This window comes from Macaca mulatta, chromosome 15 (assembly GCF_049350105.2).
Source record: "Macaca mulatta isolate MMU2019108-1 chromosome 15, T2T-MMU8v2.0, whole genome shotgun sequence".
NCBI lineage: Eukaryota > Metazoa > Chordata > Mammalia > Primates > Cercopithecidae > Macaca > Macaca mulatta.
The window spans coordinates 22,207,970-22,227,173 of NC_133420.1; the positions used below are offsets into that span (position 1 = coordinate 22,207,970).

Sequence of the window (19,204 nt, forward strand, 5' to 3'; positions counted from 1 at the left end):
CCAGGAGTTTGAGACCACACTGGGCAACATAGTGAAACCCTGTCTTCACAAAAAAAAATTAAAAATTAGCCAGGCGTGGTGGCACACGTGTGTAGTCCCAGTGACTGGTACCTGTCAAATATATAGTAGTATGACTAGAAATAGTAGTATGCTCAGTAAATGCTTGTTAAGTGAACTTATGAAAAATGCACATGTGTTAAGGTTTTTAGGGTAATTATGTCACACAGTATATATGATACTGCATTTACTTTTTTAACTCAATAATATGTCATAGACTGATGTGGGAGGATTGGTTAAACCCAGGAGGTCAAGGCTACAGTGAGGCATGATCACACCACTGCACTTCAGCCTGGGTGACAGAGCAAGACTCTGTATTGCGGGGGGAGGTATTTTAAAAGGGATTTGTGTGCCAGGGGAGGAGTTGGTCTTTCCAAAAGGAGGACCCCTTTCAAGGACATGGGAGCTAATGAATGGAGTGCCTTGGTGTACCTAGAAATGCTACCTCATTTAATCTGTACAGCAGCCCTGGAAAGTAGATTTTATTATGCCTGTTTTGAAGATGAGGCTTTAGAAATGTTAAAAGTAAAGGAAAAAAAGAGGTGCATCTTAGAATTAAGGACCTATGGTAACCGTATATGTAATGATGTACTTCTCTGAGCCTCACTTTCCTCAGCTCTAAGAGGTTAAACTTACCCAAGTTTCCTCAGTAAGTAAATGGTGAATCTAAATTGGAGCCCAGGCTTTTTTGACCTCAAAGCCCATACTCTTTTTATTTGTACCATGTTGCTTATTAGAACCCTAATGGGAGAACAAATTTAAAATTCTGTAAACAGAAACGTTCATTGATTCTGAGATCTAAATGCACTAGGGAAGTGCAGCATTTAAAGGAACCCTGTGGTGAATCTGGATATAAAGCCAGGAATTCTTTTTGTAATTGCACAATTTGTCTGTATTGGTGTCAGTTTTAATGTTTTATGTCTAGCTTTCTTAAAGCAACATACACCTGTCCTAAGCTGCCCTGTGGAAAAGGGAAACCCATATATATTTTAGATGGAGTAGGGTTTTTAACACTCTTCTAGCCTGAAATGCCCTCTGAAGGCTAATGTAAGCTAAAGAATGTTCTGGCTATAGGGTTGAACAGAGAGTCCTACTTCATGTGCAATTGATACAGAAAATCCAGTATTCTTTCTTCTATCAAAGTCGAGTTTGTAAGCCAGGGACACAGATTTGTGGTTTCTTTATGCTGTAGCAGGTAATCCTTAAAAGAATAAACGCGGAATGAGTGAATGAATGAATGGATGGATGGAAAATAGAACTGTTTAAGTGATCTTTGTCAAAAAAGAGGCAGTAAATTCTGCAGACAACTGTTCCTCCTTATGGAAGAATAAATAATCATGCTGATGCCTCTCATGCATGGGAGATGAATAGGAAACGAAGACCTGATACTCGATATCCAGTGACCTATTGGGAAAATGCTACAGTAGATTAGGGCTGCTAAAGTGTTTAAATGTGTGACTCAGAAGTGCCCCAGGCAAGGAGCTCCGAGTTCAATATTCCTGCCTGCCTCCTTTCTCTGCCTCTTTATCTTACTGTTCCATCTCACCTGAGCCTCTCCCTGTCTGGAGTGCTCTGAGGCTCCTGATGGATCTTCCCAAATATAGAGCACAGCACATTGAAGATGGCATTGCAGTCAACTATTTTATCCAGAAAGCCTGGAAATTTAGAGAATTTATGTCAAGCAAAAATCTTTTGGAACCACTTTAGAGACCCAATTATTTTAGAAGGGTGTTATGAGCTCTTGCGACTGCCACATCAGAAAAACTTGAAATATATCATTTGCCAAAACTATGTTTGACCAGCATTTACTCTTCCTGCTAGTCGCTAATCTTTCAGAAGTTCCTTTTTCATTATAAAATCTATTCATTCACTTCATCTGGGCAGTCACAAGTGTGGATTCGATTAATGAAAAAGCAGACTGAAAGGAAGAAAAAAGACATATGCCCCGAGAGGCTATTTGGTGGTATGGGAGACACACACACACACTTAGAAGTCAGACAGCCTTCTCCTGGGTTCACTAGGGGCCGATTCAAGAGCACCGCCAATTTAATAATAGCTTCTTAGGAAATACTACTACATTAAATGTACATATTGATTGTAAACTGCATCCTCATTTTATAAATGTTTTAAAAAATGAAAATCTATCTCAGAATTAAGAAATTCTGGAAACTGTATATGTGTATAATGATGTACTTAACCTCTCAAAGCCTCACTTTCCTCAACTCTAACATGGGAGAGGCTGAGTGAGAATTAATCAAGGCACTGGAGGACAGGGCCATGTGTGCTCTTAAGCTCTGTGTGGCTCCGAGATGCTCTGTTTAGTTCAACTGTCATCAAATGCTGCCTGCTCTGTGCCATGCTGCACTAGAAATCAGGTGGAAAACCCAATTAGTACACGGAAAAAGAGGGATTAAAATGTGTAAATTGACAAGCACATGTATATAAACTACTAAAGCAGCACAGGTAAGGGAGTCCTACTTGAAACTACTGGGTTGGGTAGGGGACTGAGAAAAGATGCTCTGGGGTGATTTATTTGATGGCTTCTTGAAGATTAATTAGAACTTTGCCAGTTGGGTAAATGAGAAGAAGAACATTCTAAGTAGAGGAGACAACATGTTTTGAGATGTAGTCACAATACATAGAAGTTCCAAATCACTGGAGCAGGAAGAGGGCAGAGAATAAACTACAGAAACTAGGCAGGGCCAGATCCGACCAGGCCAGGCCTGATAAGTGAGCTTAAAAATAGAAGTGCATTCATGTTTTGGGAGCTTGTTTTGTAATAGGCATTATGTAGGCACTAAGAATTTTGTAAAGACCAAGAAATGGTTCCTGCTCTCAAGGAGCTTTCTGTTTAGTTGGAATAAGCAGGCAATTATAATACCATGCAAGGGATGATACCATGGAAGTAAGTATAGGGCCTGGGTGCACATAGGGAGCAGGGAGCCCTGGTTCCATCCTGGGGAGTCAGGGAAGACTATCCCAAGCTCCTCATCTGGCTGAAATCTGAAGATGAATAGAAACTAGGCAGGTAAAGAGGGATGGGAAAGAGTGTTCAGGCTGCTGTGGTCATCAGGGGCTAGGTTATGTCCATATGTAAGCTGTGTTGAATGTGAACTGTATTCTGATGGCAGAGGGGATCTGTTGAAAGAAGGGCAATATATAATCAGAATTTCTCTTAGAAAACACTCATCTATATTGTACAAATGAATTAGAGGCCACAGAATGTGAAGCAGAGAAGTGCAGAGGCTCTCAAGAAATCTGTCCAACAGATAATGGAGCCCTGAATTAAGGGTGCAGAAGAGTAGAAGCTGCTCGTCGGGAAACAGGGGTGGACACTATGGTAACATCTGGTTTCTTTCATTGGAGCTAAATGCACAGTTTGGGAGAACTGAAATAGCTTTGACCTGTGGCCAGATCTCCTGGAGTTAGTATCAAAAGAAGGTAGTGGCATTTAAAGATATTTTAAAAATGAAATTAAATACTTGTTGGGGAAGAAGCAAACATTTTAGAGATGTGTGAAGTAAAAAATGAAAGTTTCCTCTAACTTCCTTTGGTGTAAATCCTTTGGTTTTTTTCCTTCAGTTCACATATAGATATACATATAGGTTATACATTTCATGTGGACAGGATTCTTGTTTTTTGTTTTTGTTTTTTAAATCACTTACATAATCAACACCTGTCAAGGTACCTGTCAAATAGTATACTCAGTAAATGCTTGTTAAGTGAACTCATGAAAAATGCACATGTGTTAAGGTTTTTAGGGTAATTATGTCACACGGTATATATGATATTACGTTTACTTTTTTAGTTCAGTAATATATCATAAGCATTATTCTATATTAGAGTGACCACACATTTTATCTTCCTAATAATTTGTTCAACTTAGCTCTCTATTGAAGGATGTTTAGATTATTTCCAAATTTTCAGTATTACAAAAACATGCAGTGAACAATCTTGTTTGAATATTCATTGGACACATTTGTGCTAGATTTTAAATATGGATTGCTTGTCAAATATTTATTTAAAATGTTGAGGAAAACAAATTGCCTTTCAAAAAGTTTATGCCTGGCTGAATGCAGTGGCTCACACCTGTCATCCCAGCACTTTGGGAGGCTAAGGCAGGTGGATCACCTGAGGTCAGGAGTTTGAGACCAGCCTGGCCAACATGGCGAAACCCTGTCTCTACTAAAAATCCAAAAATTAGCCAGGTTAGATTGCAGGTGCCTGTAATCACAGGTACTCAGGAGGCTGAGGCAGGGAGAATTGCTTGAACCTGGGAAGCAGAGGTTGCAGTGAGCCAAGATCATGCCACTGCACTCTAGCCTGGGTGACAGAGGGAGACTCTGTCTCAAAAAAAAAAAAAAACAAAAAAAACAAAAAAAACTTATGCTCGTTCTTTGACATTCTAACAGTATGTGAGAATGCCCTTTTTCCCAGCTCCTTACCAACACTGAATGTTATCAGTCTTTAATTTTTGCCAAACTGATGGTTAGCAGCCAGTATCTCATTTTAATTTGCATTTCTGGGTCTTTAGTGTCTTTTAGTATTTTTAATGTGTGTATTAGCCATTTTATCTTTCTAAAAGATAGTTCTTTGGTCAGTCACGACTATTTTAATGGGAAAAAGGATTGAGAAAAAGCCTGATTTCAGAATACCATTTTTAAGATGTGCTCTGTAGTTCAGAATACAGCTCGCCCCCACCTCACTTCCCCCTGCTTCCTGCCAAAGCAGGTGTATAAGCATACATACACACACACACCATCATGTAGAGAAATGGATCACACATCCAAGCCACACAGCTTCACTTGTTTGCCTGCTGGCCCTTTGCGCACCGGCAAAGCTTTTGTTTATATGTTCAGAAAAAGCTGTCTAATAATCTACCAGACTTTAATTCACCTCCCATTTGAGAACTTCTGTTATCTGATTGCTTTGTCATCAACACTAGTTTAAAAAACAGATTTTTAGTTAAATGTTTATTAAATACTTTAGTCTGGTACATGTACATAGCATCTAGAAAATGCATCATAATCTGGAAATCAGAAACATAGACAAAAACACTGTTACCCCTTAATCGGTTTATTTTGGGGCGGCAGATCTAAGGACATGCCTGGCAGCATTATGAACAGCACTGGCACCAAGGGCAACTGTAGGGGGTTAATGGGGACCCTGCATCATTCCTTGCCATGTGCCTGGTGAGTAAACTCCTAGAAGTTTCTGGGAATGGTAGCAAGTGGGGAAAAGGCTGCAACCAACAATCAATGTCACAAAGTGGGGATGACTAATTTGCTGAGAAGACCGTTGAGACAGATGTTTAATTAGCTGAAGTCAGAGTGGATAAATTGGGAGAGTACTGCCTATGCAGAGAGATGCCTTTTTCCCCCTCATCTCTTTTTCAACTGCTTTTTGTGTGTGTGTCCTTACTTTTCTTTTTGAAGACAATATCCTCAGATTGGAGAGAGGTAGGAGAAAGGTAGAAAGTACCAAGGTAATGATTCCAATTTGATTGCATCTACTGAACACTTACTGTATTCCAGGTATTTTTGTATTTAACCTTTACAAAAGACCTTGTGAGATGGGCATTATCTCTTTTTTATGGTAGAAAACCAAGGATATACATAGATACAGAGAGAAAGAGAGGACATGGAGTGCGTGTGTGCACACTTGTATGTGTTTCTAATGAGTAATAGAGGTGAGATTTGAACCCAGTCCCTTTGATTCTTGAGCCTAGTGTTTTTTTCCATTTACCACAGCCTCCTCACTTAAAATGTAATGTGGATGAGGGAACTTTCTGGAATAAAGCTAATCATCTGTATATTGACTGGGAATCTATATATTGACGGGAGCTGCAGTTGCCAAGTGTGTACATTTGTCAGACTGTCAAATTGTATTTGTACAATTTGTGCATATATTGCATGTAAATTTTACCTAAAAGTAAAAAGAGAATCTTAAACAAATATTGAGCTTCAGTTAATGCTATGTACGCTCAAGTAGTTCAGAGTGAATGTAGTAATGTCTCCTCCTTGATTTGAAATGCATTTTTAAAAATGGATTTATAGATATGTGATCAAGCAAGTATTGTAAAATGTTAACTGTAGGTCTAGGTGATGGGTATATGGGTTTCCAGTGTTCAGTTCTTTCAACTTTTCTGTGGTTTGTAAATACTCATAATACAATGGGAAAGAACTCACAAAAATTAAAAATACATAATTTAGACACTGTTGATACTAATACGAATTTCTGAATGTACAAACATGTATTCTTATAGCATAGAAAGCACTAGGATATTTTATTGTTATTAACTCATCTGTTAAATAACACCTTTGAGGTCATAATTTCTTCCATTGATCTGTGGTTTTAAGTTGCATATACAGTTACAGGTATAATAATTACCACTTATTAATACTCAAACTTGGCCAGGTGATCTGCCAGACACTTTTTTCCATTACGCTTTAATCCTTAAAACAACTATTTGAATCAGTTGTCATATTCATTTTATAAACGAGAAAACTAAAGCTCAGAGAGGTTTCAGGACTTGCTGAGGTCACACAGCTAGTAGGGGAGTAGGGACTCAAAGCCAAATGGCCAACGGTTGTACCACTGTGTGGTGCTTCCTCCTACTGGATAAGGTTACAGGGCCCATGGCTCAGTGGAAGCTGTTTCTCCCTAGAGAGACCAGATGGCCCCGCTTCAGCTGGGGGTGACAGCAAGACTCAGTGGAAACAGCATGGGCTTTGCAACCAAACCAACCCCAGTCCCCAGCCCAACTGTCCTTTTTACAAGCTGTGAAGTTAGGGAAGTCTTCAGCCCCTTCTGACCTCAGTTGTCTTTTCTGTAAATAAAGATAATAATACCTGTCTTGCAAGGTTGTTGTCTTAACTGAATGCATAGAAAACAGTCCACAGTAGGCGCTCAGTGGACATCAGCTGCCATCATCCCTATTGCCACTATCATGCCAGGCATGCCATAAAACCTGCCTTTCTCTTTAGGTTTTGGTTTACTTCCTTTTCTCTTTAGGTTTTGGTTTACTTCCAAGCCATATGACTTGGCCTTTGCCTGCACCTTTTGTTTTCCAGTGAATTAAGTCTATAGAAAGCTTTTACCTTGTGATAGAATGAGCCTTTGAATTGTGTTTGAATTAGAATCTGCTGGAAGCACACTTTATTTTGAAGAAGGAGAAAACTAGGCCCAGAGAGTCAACTCAAATGATTTTTTTTTTTTTACTAATAAGTGAATTCATACCATATATCTATAAGGATGGATTAATGGTCACAAGCCTTGTTTATCAGATAGCTTATGTCTGCAAATTTAATTTCGTATGCCAAAGATTCTGGAGATAATGTGAACAAACTATAATTGCCTGTAACAAACACATTTACAAGTGAGTTTTAAAAGTCTTTGTGTTCACAGTTTAGTAGCTCACAGACGCTGTTACTTCTTCTCAAAAAACATTTAAAAGAGGAAGTATACTTAAATATCCATGTGATTTTGAAAATGAAAATGATTCTATAATTACAGGATTAGAGTGTTGCATGTGCCCATTACATCTCTCCAGCCTCCATGAAGAGTCTCCAGAGGAAGCAGAAGGCCCTCTTTTTTCGGTCAGGCCATTGATGTGTTTATCCTATTAGTAGCTGTAAGGAAAACTCTTCTCTTCAAGATTGATTTTAGCTACTTTCTATGAAAAAAACACTGCTTTAGTAGAGTTACCCCACCACAGAAAACCAAGGACCTGAACCACCCATCTCCTGTTCTGCTGCTTACAGAGGCCGGACACTGGAGCTGTTTTACTCCCATAAGCAATGTAAAAGGCGTTTTAAACAACTTGGTTAGTAATTTTGCATAGTTCTTCCTTTTTGAGTAAATTACAAGTAGTGGCACTTTCTGCTGCGTATCTGCAACAGCTTTAAGTGCATTAGAAAAAAAAGAAGAAAAATAGCTAGTCACTAAGGGCATTTCTTGTTCTGCCTTACATGACAATAATGTCCTGAGACAAAGAAGACTTAAAATCAGGAAAATGGCATTGGATTAGCACCGTAAGGCAGATCTGGGGAGAGGACGTATCAGCATCTACCTCTCTGGTTACCTAGCTACTAATCACAGTATGGCAGGCAGCTAGGTGTGTAGATTCTACTGTGTCATCGAACCAATTTTTCAAACAGAAAGTCAGTGAGATGTGATTAAAGCCCAAGTGCTGCAAAAGATACAAGGTGGCCTATTGGAACTCCTCAATCTTCCTGGAAACTGTCACCACATAATCACAGAAATATCAAATCATAGCAAAACTTAAGCTTTCCTTTTCTTTTTTCACCTTTTTTTTTTTTTTTTCGCACACTACATTTAATAGCAGAACAATGTGAATTAAGATAACATGTAACTTAAGTCTAAGAATCCCCGAGGGTCATGTAGATCTCTCAGGTACAGGTACAGTGCGTCTGAAACCTAACTTATTGTTCAATAAATATTTATAGAGTCTTGGCTACATTTCAGGTAGTGAGTAAGGATATAAGGGTGACAGTTGCATGATCTTAGAGAGCTAACATTCTAATATAGGAGATGGTCAATAAACAAAGCAACAAAACACATTTGATAGGAATTCTTGCTCTGGCTTTTGTTAGTCCTTCCATTTTCTTTTACTTTCTTTCTTTCTTGCTTGCTTTGCTTGCCTTGCTTGCCATGCCTGCCTTGCCTGCCTACCCACCTTCCTTCCACAGTTTCACTCTTTTTGCCCAGGCTGGAGTGCAATGCTACAATCTTGGCCCACTGCAAAGGTTCAAGCGATTCTTCTGCCTCAACTTCCTGAGTAGCTGGGATTACAAGCACACACCACCACACCCAGCTAATTTTTGTATTTTTAGTAGAGATGGGGTTTCGCCATGTTGGCCAGGCTGGTCTCAAACTCCTGACCTCAAGTAATCTGCCTGCCTTGGCTTCCCAAAGTGCTGGGATTACAGGCATGAGCCGCCGCACCCCACTAGTGCTTCCATTTTCTAACAGAAAAGACTTCCTTGAGTCCTCAGGTTTGGGAGTTCCCCTCATAGAGGGAGTCTGTCTGGCTCCCAGGCTCAGGCATAACTTCATTCTTTCCACTCATTTCCACACATCTCTTAATTGGGCTACCAGCACCCCTCCTTGATGCAGGCAGGGAGAAGTGGACAGGACAGAAAGGGCTGGGTAAATTCATGAGCAGTAAATGACTCCATCACCAGTGGCCATCAAGGGGAAAGGCCATGTCCCAGCCTTGGAAGCTGGGAAGGGACACTGATCCTCTCCAGAGATCAGTATTCCTCATCCACTTAGGCTTGTGGCAGAGGCACCATGGCCCTGTCCCCAGTAAGGTCCTAATACACTGATCTTGCCAGCTGCTGGTAAGCACCTTGCAAAAGAAAAGAATGAGAGTACCCCCTTTTCCTTGAGTACCTTGAAAACTCCTTTTGGAGAGTTAGGTTCCTTATGGTTTACCAGCACCGCAGCTGACCCACGGCGGTAGTTAGCACTTTTGTGGAATGAACTAAGATGTAGTGAAAACCAGTCCACAGCTCGTAGCCACTTGTCCCTCGGCCAGCCCACACCTGAGGCCACCACTTTCTGTTTAGGAGTGGATTCACTGTACTTTGGTTATCAGAGATCAAACTCCCTCAGAGAATTACATCATCACATGAAAATGTAAATGTGTTTAAAATGAAAGGCAATGTGCATCCATTGTAACTAGTGTTGCTGCCCAGGTTCCTGTAATGATATGGATCTCTTCTAAGTCCTTGGGGAGCCAGAGGAGTATACCAAAAGCAGATGTTTTAAACATTGATAGTCACCTAAGGGTGCCCAGGAGGAGGAAGCTACTGCTGGAAGCTACTGTATTGCAGAAAAAGAAAAAAAAGCAAACTCACTTTCCAAACGGGGTGTGGGTATGTGTGAAAGAGAGAGAGAGCACAGCCTAAGTCCTCATTCTTTCTAATGTAAGTTAATAGATATTGTCTGATATTTATAATAACTTATGGGAATGCTAATAAAAAATAAGGTGAGTACCAGAAATCACAAACAAAAACAAACAAACAAAAAACTTAAATTGCCTGTAAGGAGGGTCTCAAGAATAGGACAGGGAATTACTCTTTTTCATCATAGGACTTAACAGCATTATTTACTCTTAAAACTATATGTATGAGGCCGGGCACAATGGTTCATGCCTGTAATCCCAGCACTTTGGGAGGCTGAGGCAGGTGGATCACGAGATCAGGAGTTCAAGACCAGCCTGGCCAAGATGGTGAAACCCTGTCTCTACTAAAAATACAAAAAATTAGCCGGGCATGGTGGCATGCGCCTGTAATCCCAGTTACTCCGGAGACTGAGGCAGAGAATTGCTTAAACGTGGGGAGGGACAGTGGTTGCAGTGAGCCAAGATTGCACCACTGCACTCCAGCCTGGGTGACAGAGCAAGACTTCATCTAGAAACAAACAAACAAACAAAACACTGTGTGTATGAATCCCAGCACTTTGGGAGGCTGAAGTGGGCAGATCACGAGGTCAGGAGATCAAGACCATCCTGGCTAGCACAGTGAAACCCCACCTCTACTAAAAATACAAAAAATTAGCTGGGCATGGTGGTGCGCGCCTGTAGTCCCAGTTACTTGGGAGGCTGAGGCAGGAGAATCGCTTGAACCCTAGAGGCAGAGTTTGCAGTGAGCCAAGATCACACCACTGTACTTCAGCCTGGGTGACAGAGCAAGACTGTCTCAAAAAAAAATGTATGCTACTTTGATTAAAGTTAATTTTTAAATTTTGTTAAAACAGCTTACTTTCAACTTCTGGAGCTTAGAAGGATCTTTCCTTACTTATGTGGATTTTGTCTGTTTGAAAACGCCCTTTCTCCGAAAAGCAAACCATTCATTTCATCATGTTGGATGTCAGATTTCTCTGAGAACATCATTATTAAATAGTTGCTGCTGCTTATAAACGTTTTCAAACTTTTTAAGACCAATATGTTATACGAGTATAGTCAGTGTATTGTGATTCTGCCAACACTTTGTCTCTGTGACCCGTATTTTCCGTAGGTTAAAGCATAAGCTATTAGCTGGACACTCTGTCCCATTCTAAGGATGACTAATATCTCAAATATAAATGAAAACAGCTGCTTTTCCATAACAGAGTCCCAAACAGCTGTCACATGTACGTTTTGACATTCTTACTTCTTTTTAAATTGGGACAAAAATTAGTTTACTAGCTTTGCTGATCTGGTTAAGTATATCATCTAACTTCTGTGGCGAGGTACAGAAGAGGTCATAGGAAAGTCCATGGAACCAGCATGCAGACATCCCCAAAGGCTTGAACTTACTTAAAATGAAAACCCTGTGATGAGACCCTCCTGTGCCAAGAACATAAGGTCTGTAAGGGCCTGGCAGTGGCTGCTGCACCACTGCCACCTTTGCCAGCAAGCCTGAACCTCGGCAGACAGCCATTGTTCTCTGTTCCGCTGAAGAGATTGTGGAGTGCCACCCCATTGTCTCCTGAAAGCCTAAGTCAGTGTATTCTCCTCTTCTGCGACCCTTGGAGGATTTGTTTTAGGAGGTGGCTGTTGCGGATCAGAAGATCATGCTTCCTTTGTTAGCTTATACTGGTCATTCTCTGTCTTTGAGCTCCTTGATTTAGTCTCCTCTTCAATAAAATAAGGTCCCAGCCATGAGATCATAGTCTTCTGGTTGGTAGCCTTAACTGTGGAGCTTACTTAAGACCTGAGTTCTAGAAGACCTACCTGGTTCCACCCCTGCTCCTATTAATTTTCTTTTGTTTGTTTGTTTGTTTGTTTGTGATGGACTTTTGCTTTTGTTGCCCAGGCTGGAGTGCGATGTCACAGTCTCAGCTCACCGCAACCTCCGCCTCCTGGGTTCAAGCGATTCTCCTGTCTCAGTGTCCTGAGTAGCTGGGATTATAGGCATGCGCCACCATGCCCGGCTAATTTTGTATTTTTAGTAGAGACAGAGTTTCTCCATGTTGGTCAGGCTGGTCTTGAACTCCCCACCTCAGGTGATCTGCCCGCCTCAGCCTCCCAAAGTGTTGTGATTACAGGCATAAGCCACCGCGCCCGGCCTCCTGTTACTTTTTCTAGCTCTTTGATAAGTTTCTTAACCCGTTTGAACTCCTTATTTATGAATGAAAATAATAATAATGTCTTCTTCATAGCATTATTGTGGAATTAAGCAGAGATCCATGCAAAGCACCAAGGACCCAGTAAGTCTTTGCTGTTATTATCTTACCACTCAGTAAATGTTAGTCCTGTCCCCTCCTTTCAGTTTCAGTCATGAAACCCAGTCAGACTCACAGTTTTGTGATCTAATGCTCTTTTTGTATGAATATGACTACTTTGAGTTATAGTTCAAAAGAGACTCTAGCTGCTAAGGAACCCAGCTCAAATTGAGTCCACATATGAGGTACAGCCCAGAATGTGTGCATCTGTCTGCCCAGCTGCTCATTTGGGCTTTTCCAGGGGTCCGAGGCCCCTTGTCAGAGCAGCAGAGCATCAGCAAGAACATAGGAGTGCACATGTAGGAATGACCTAGCGTTCCTCTGGAGTACCCTGCATCTGGAGCAGGATATGCAGAAGGGTTAAAAGCTGAAGAAACTTTAGTCATAAATTTTCTTTTCAGCAGGACTTCCCAGGGAACATCTGACATTAGCAGAGAGGAAATGCTGATTGGCCTGGGAGTCAGCTGAAGGAGACAGGAACTGCAGTGGAAGCTGCTGGATTTACTGTTATTAGCAAGGCAAATGGAAAGCCAGCAGGGCAGCCCAGCTCCCAGATAATAGATCTAACGAGAAAGAAAACTCTGAGAAAGGAAAATGGCTGACAGCCACATCTCCTCTTCTGCCATTTTCCCATTGCTTTTATCTTTTTGTTTTGTTTGTAGCACAAAGAGAAGCATATTTTCACATCTTCGGTTGTAAGTCACAGTTGGCTTAAAATAAAACAGGATATATAATTCAGCTTCTTATCTGTTTAATAGCTTCAGAGTTGAACATGGCAAAATGTGCAAAATTGTATTAATGTATTAAGAAATAGTTGCTATTTATTGAGCACTTATGTGCCAAACTAAGTGCTTTACATGTGTTACTATCTCATTTAATCTATATAATAACCACATGAGTTAGAAATTATCATCATTCCCCACTTAGAAATAAGGAAACAGTGCTTAGAGCACTTAAGTAATTTCCAAAGGTCTCATGAATTGGTGGTAGTGCTTGACCCCGCCATCACAGTCCCACTAACCTAGTAGAAGATACTGAAGTGAGAGCTTAAATGGCTATTATAAAGCTGGACAGGGTAGTGGTAATTAAAGTGCTGGGAGTGTTTTTAGGGTAACCTAAATCTATGTTCCCAGGTTGCAGTCCTCAAGCCTGGTCTCTTTACTTACATTAAAAATAATTAATTAATTAATTAATTAATTAATAAGTACTTACCAAGGCTTGTGAAACACAACCTCAGCTGGCACAATGGTTATTAGAAGGAAGATGGGGCAGGCAGAGAGAAGCCCTGTTGGCAGGTGGAGCCAGTCTCTGAAGGATCTGGCCCCCACAGCAGGGAACAGGGCAGATGGGCAATCAGCAGCAGGGGGCCATAAGGACAGCGGGGGAACTGCAGGTCTTGGCAGCAAGGACCAGGGAAGCAGATGATGCTCAGCATCCGGGGGTGGCCGTACCAAGAGCCACAGCTTATCCAGGGTTAGATCACAAAGGCAACAGGTGAGTAAAAATCCCATTGTCAAAATTACATGTAGGAAATAAAAATCTCTTTAAAAATGCCCATCAGAGGCAATGTATTTAATTTTTCTCATTAAATTCACACAGCTTTTTTTCTCTAGCATCATAACAGCTGAAAGTACATATTTTTAAATGCTAAAATCAAACTTGGTCTATAAAGACTGAGATACTATCATCCACCCATTTAATGCAGTTAGTCACTTATCACACATTTACAAGGTTCCATGTAATGCAAACCTTGTAAATGCAAAGATGAATTCTGGACTCCTGCCGCATATTCACACTCTTGGGGCTCACTGGATCGCTGAGAGTCATGGCAAGTGGAATTCTCCCAACTGCTTAAATTGTGCTCTTGGTCAGGTCTCTCCCTCTTTTTTTTCCTCTTTTTACCTAGCAAGTATGGTTGAATTCAGATAAATTAAATGTCTGATTTATGCACAAGGAAATCCAGGCGGGCAGGCAACGTCAGAGGGCAGGGCAGGATTTTCAGAGAGGCACACTGAGAACCTAGCATGGCACCAGGCCTGAGGGCAGCATTCTGGGCAGGACTGGGCCAGGAGCAAGGACAGTTACCTGAATAAGATATGAAGGCCAAGGCTAGAGTTTTTAAAAAGGAAGCCCTGTTTTTGGTTGGCTGGGGATTATAGAAATCCTATTGCCTTGAAGCAGAGCCTGTAGACGTTAACTGGTACAACTTTCCCTATTGTGGGGAAAAGGAAGGAGGCCGGTCTGGGACTCTGGTTGGGCCTGATGTCATGGGGTCAGAAGGAGAAAAGATAAGACTTAGGGGATAATCAAAAAGGAGGGATGTGATTTTGACAAGCTAAAGGAGTCAGTCTGGGTGAAGGGAAGGGCACAGCAGTGACATGGAGTTAGGAAACCAGAACATACATGCACTGAACAGTGAGACTAGTTTGGGTCATAGAGGACATAGATGGACAAGAAATTAGGATGGATAGAAAGCCTTGAGAGTGAGGTAGGGAATTTGCGTCTAAACTAGTAGCCTGCAAGGAAGTTGTGAAAGGATTGTATGAAAGTGATACCTTGAATCTACCAGAATTTGGGTCTGGAGAGCACTCTCTAACAATAGGGTGAAGAGTGGTTGGCTGGAGGCCAGGAGAAGGTTAGGAAACCATTACTGCCACCTGAGTGAGAAGGAATACAAGGGAGACGTATTAAGCGGGTAGAGTCTGCAGAACTTGGGAGCTGATTTAACGTCAACAAAAAGGGGGAAGGCTAAGAAGTAGTCCAAACTTGAGAGTGCCGTGTACACTATGCCAGGTCCTTAGAGGCCAGATTCAGAGTCTTGTTCATCTTCATATCTGCAGTGTCTAGCTCAAGACATGGCACATGGTAGGAGTTTAGTAATGTTTGATGAACCAACTGAGTTAATTCATTGGGTGAATCGTGGTGTCATCATTGGAAGCCCAGTTACAAGGAAAAAAAGCTGGTTTGAGAATGGAAGGGTAGTAAGTTTATAGTTGATTGTCTGTAAAATTAGAAGCAAAAAAGGGCTTAGAGTTCTCTCTCTTCCTGCAAAGGCTGGTCCAGCCATTCACTGGCAGTGGTGCTTCCCTGAAGAGTTGGTAGAAGTCACTAAAGAGGCCCTGTAGCCTTTTGTCCCACCCAGGGCTAGAGCCCCTTCCACCAGGGCCATTGGTATCAAGCTCGCCAAAGAATAATCCTGTGCCTCACTGAATCTGCTCAACATCCTGTCAAGTACATACAACTACTGTATTATCCTTATTTAACAGGAAGAGACTGAAGTTCAGAGAGGAAGTGGTTTACCCAAGCCTCTGACATAAGCAGATTTGAATGAAAGTCTTCAGATTCCAGTATATCATAACAAAGTCTGCTGACTGAAAACAGTTGGCTCTTAGCTTGCTCTCCACTGACTCAGGTTGGAATCACCACTTTTATATAGCTCAGAGAAGGCTGAAGACAAATGAAGTCTCATTTTTGTTTCTTCTGTCTTTTGTCCTTAGGTGCTTGTGACTAAATTCACTAATTTCACTGGCTGTCAAGGCTGTGTTAAGGAAAATGGGTTTGAACTGCTGTGGGTTTTGAGTACTGGACTGGATGTCAGAAACCTTTGCCATCACGGGAAATTCTGTCACTCTGGATTTACTACCTGTTCCCCACAGCTAAATTCCTCCGCAGTGTGATTTAGCACCCTGGATCCCCATCAACCAGTTTTGGCATTTATTTGAATGCATTACCCCACTGGTTTCCATAAACTATTTTACAATTGTTTAAAATAAATGGCTGTTTATTTCCACAAAACCATCTGTATTTCTTTACAGAGCAACAGATAACTGTATGTAAAATTTGGTAATGTCACAGTGACTCAAGAGAAACAGATTGGATTGAAAAATTGGATTCTTAGGGACAGTGGTAAAGGTTTCCAACCTCTCTAACAAGTGAAATCTGGATTTCAAGGAGGAAAAAAAATGTCCTTTTTTACAGATAATATGGGACATCCTTTCTCCAAAGAGAAGTACATTCCTGCTGGCTGCATAGTGACAGGATGTAGAGTATTAGCACTCCTCATGGTAGTGAAGGGTCTCGCCTTCTCGCACACTCTCTGCCTACGACAGCGTGTATGAGGCTCCTGTCCAGTGGTTCCCAACCTTCTGCAAGTTTTGAAGTTTTTGGTTGTACATGTGTTACCTCTTCTTGTTCTGATATTGAGTGGACTCCACTTAGGCCTGTGTGTTGTAGCTCAGGTAACTTTGGTAGGATACATGTTGGGATAGGTGGCTACTGAAGATGGGTCTGGGTAAGAGAACCAGACTGATTGGGATGAGGGATAGGACCCTGTCAATGATGGTCTTCCATTCTCCAGCCAATGTCCAGGTGAGTCAGCTAGATCCATGCTAGTTCCATCCATCCCTAGAAAACCCAGTCAGAGTTGGGAATCTCCAAACAGTGGAGACATTTGGAGTCAGGTGGAGGTGGAGCTCCACGTGTACTTTGGAGGAAGAGTTGGGTGGTAGCTAAGCAGGCTGGGCTTGTTTCATCACCAAATAATCACTAAACATACCTGTATGCTGAAACTGTTCTAGGAATGTAGGGATGCTGAAATGTGCTCTCTTTGCATATATTCTCAACTTGCATATATGTAGTACAAGAGATCTTTTTAGTGTGGGTTGCACAAAGAAGTCCAGAGACAGTGGCATCTAAACCGAGTTTTGATTCCTTGAGTGGGAAAAAACATAGACTAAAGAATTGAAATAGAGGGAAGGTTGTTCCAAACTGAGGGACTAGTATGAGCAAAGGCACAGATGGTTGATACGGCATGGTTAGGAGGGTATTTCTGGATTATCATATCATTAGAGGGGAGGAAGATGAGGCCAGTAAGGCTGACCTGGAGGTTTCAGCCCCTGCTGGAGAACTAGAGACCCTTCTGTTTCCAAGTGCTGCTTAGAAAGCAGAAGCAGTAACCTAGGCATAGGGACAATGCAGCTAAAGCTACAGACTTGGTGAAAACTGTGGGCCAGGCATCCTTTCTACTTACCCGTTTTACTTGTATTAATTCAATGAATCCTTGCAACAACTCTAAGATACAGGTGCTGTTATCCTGTTTTTACAGATGGGAAAGTAATGCACAGAAAGGCTAAGTAACTTACCTAGGATTACATAACGTGTGAGTGGTGGAGCTGGGACTTCAAACCGAAGGAGTCTGGCTTATAAGCATTACATCATACTGCCTCAAATGTGCGGGGGTCCGCAGAGTTTGCAGAACATTCCCTAGATACACACTTTATTAAGCTTAGGCAGGGATCAAATCCAGACCTTTTCTCTACCCGCAGGCTATAGGGATGGACTCCTGACCACCACTTATCTCAAAACCTGCCTGGAGGCTTCAGAACTGCCCTAGAGGAAGACCATTCAGAGACATATGGGACACCCTTTGTTTTCTGTGGCTCTGGGTAGAATCGTGAGGAGGTTGGGGCAGGCGTAGTTATCAGGCCGTGGTGATAACAAGAGTGAATGGGATCTGGCCCTTGGTCTGCAGTTGTGGCCTGACTTTGTAAACAGTTTTTGTTACTAATTATGTGTATATATATGAGAGAGAAGGTCTTGCTTTGTCATCCAGGATGGAGCACAGTGGCGTGATCATATCTCACTACATGCCTTGATCTCCTAGGCTCAAGCAATCCGCCCACCTCAGCCTTCCAAGCAGCTAAGACAAGTGTGTGCTACCATACCAGGCTAATTTTTATTTTCTGTAGAGACAGGATCTTACTATGTTGCTCAGGCTGTTCTCGAACTCCTGACCTCAAGCAATCCTCCCTACCTTGACCTCCCAAAGTGCTGGGATTACAGGCATGAGCGACTGCACCCAGCTGTAAACAGTCTTTGTAGTCCGACCCCGGATGCTCCAGTCAGTTCTCTTCAGCTTTGCCTGCTCAGCCCCTTTAAGCAGCACTGGAAGCTTCTGTGGTCTCCCTGTGACTTGACTGGGGACCTCAGAAACCCTTGAACAGGCTCTATCCCAATTTAGTTCCTGGCTCCTCAACTGTTTAGGTCTCTCTCCAGAGCCACTGAGCCTACATGATGTGTGAGGAGCCAGATGGTGTGAGAGGAGACTCAAGGAGGTTCCGGGGCCACAGTCTCCCTAGTCTGGTCTAGCTGGAATAATCTCTGAGATTGTTCCACCTCACTTTTTAAAATTGAATTTTTAAAATAAATGTAATACTTATAATCATCTACTGTCAAAAACCCAAACATGATAGGAATCTATAAAGTAAAAACAAAAGCCGTCTTCTTTGCTGCTGTACCTTCCTCTGTCCCACAGGTTACTATAGGTAAAAGAACAGCTGTGAGAACGGTTTGGTTCATGACCCTCCAGATTGTGGTGTGTATTTCACAAATCCACATATCAGTGCACCTATGTAATTTGGGTTTTACTTTACTAACATGTAGCTTACTCTATACATTCTATATCTTATAAATTTAGTAATGTATCATAGAATTCTTCCCATGTCTTATTAACCTAGCTTTATGTTATTTTAGAGATGGTCTTGCTCTGTTGCTCAGGCTGGAGTGCAGTGGAACCATCATAGCTCACTGTAACCTTGAACACCTGGGTTTAAGCAATCCTCCCGCCTCAGCCTCCCAAGTAGCTGGGACTACAGCTCCACACTACCACAACCAGCTAATTTTTTTTTTTCTTTTTTTTTTTTGTAGTGATGGGGTTTCACTGGTCTGGAACTCCCACTTTCAAGTGATCTTCCCATTTGTGCCTCCCAAAGTGTTGGGATTACAGATGTGATGTGGGATTACAGATGTAATGTGAGCCACTGCACCCAACCAACTTATTCTTATAACAACTGTATGACAACCCAGTGTATAGATATACCATAATTTATTTAATAGTTTCCTACTGGTAAATATT

The 19,204-nt window shown here is 41.7% G+C and overlaps 1 protein-coding gene across 10 annotated transcripts in view; it reads left to right on the forward strand.

The window, feature by feature from the left end:
- Positions 1-19,204, forward strand: part of MAPKAP1 (MAPK associated protein 1) — a 270,663-nt gene that overhangs the window by 171,396 nt on the left and 80,063 nt on the right. Inside the window, exon 8 of one of the 10 annotated variants that reach the window (XM_028834834.2) lies at positions 15,789-16,086. The exons of the other annotated variants lie outside the window; for them this stretch is intronic. Coding sequence (XP_028690667.1) covers positions 15,789-15,802 — 14 coding nt within the window. The 3' untranslated portion in view covers positions 15,803-16,086. Of the gene's footprint in view, positions 1-15,788; positions 16,087-19,204 lie in introns of those variants that run through there. 10 annotated transcript variants of the gene reach the window in all.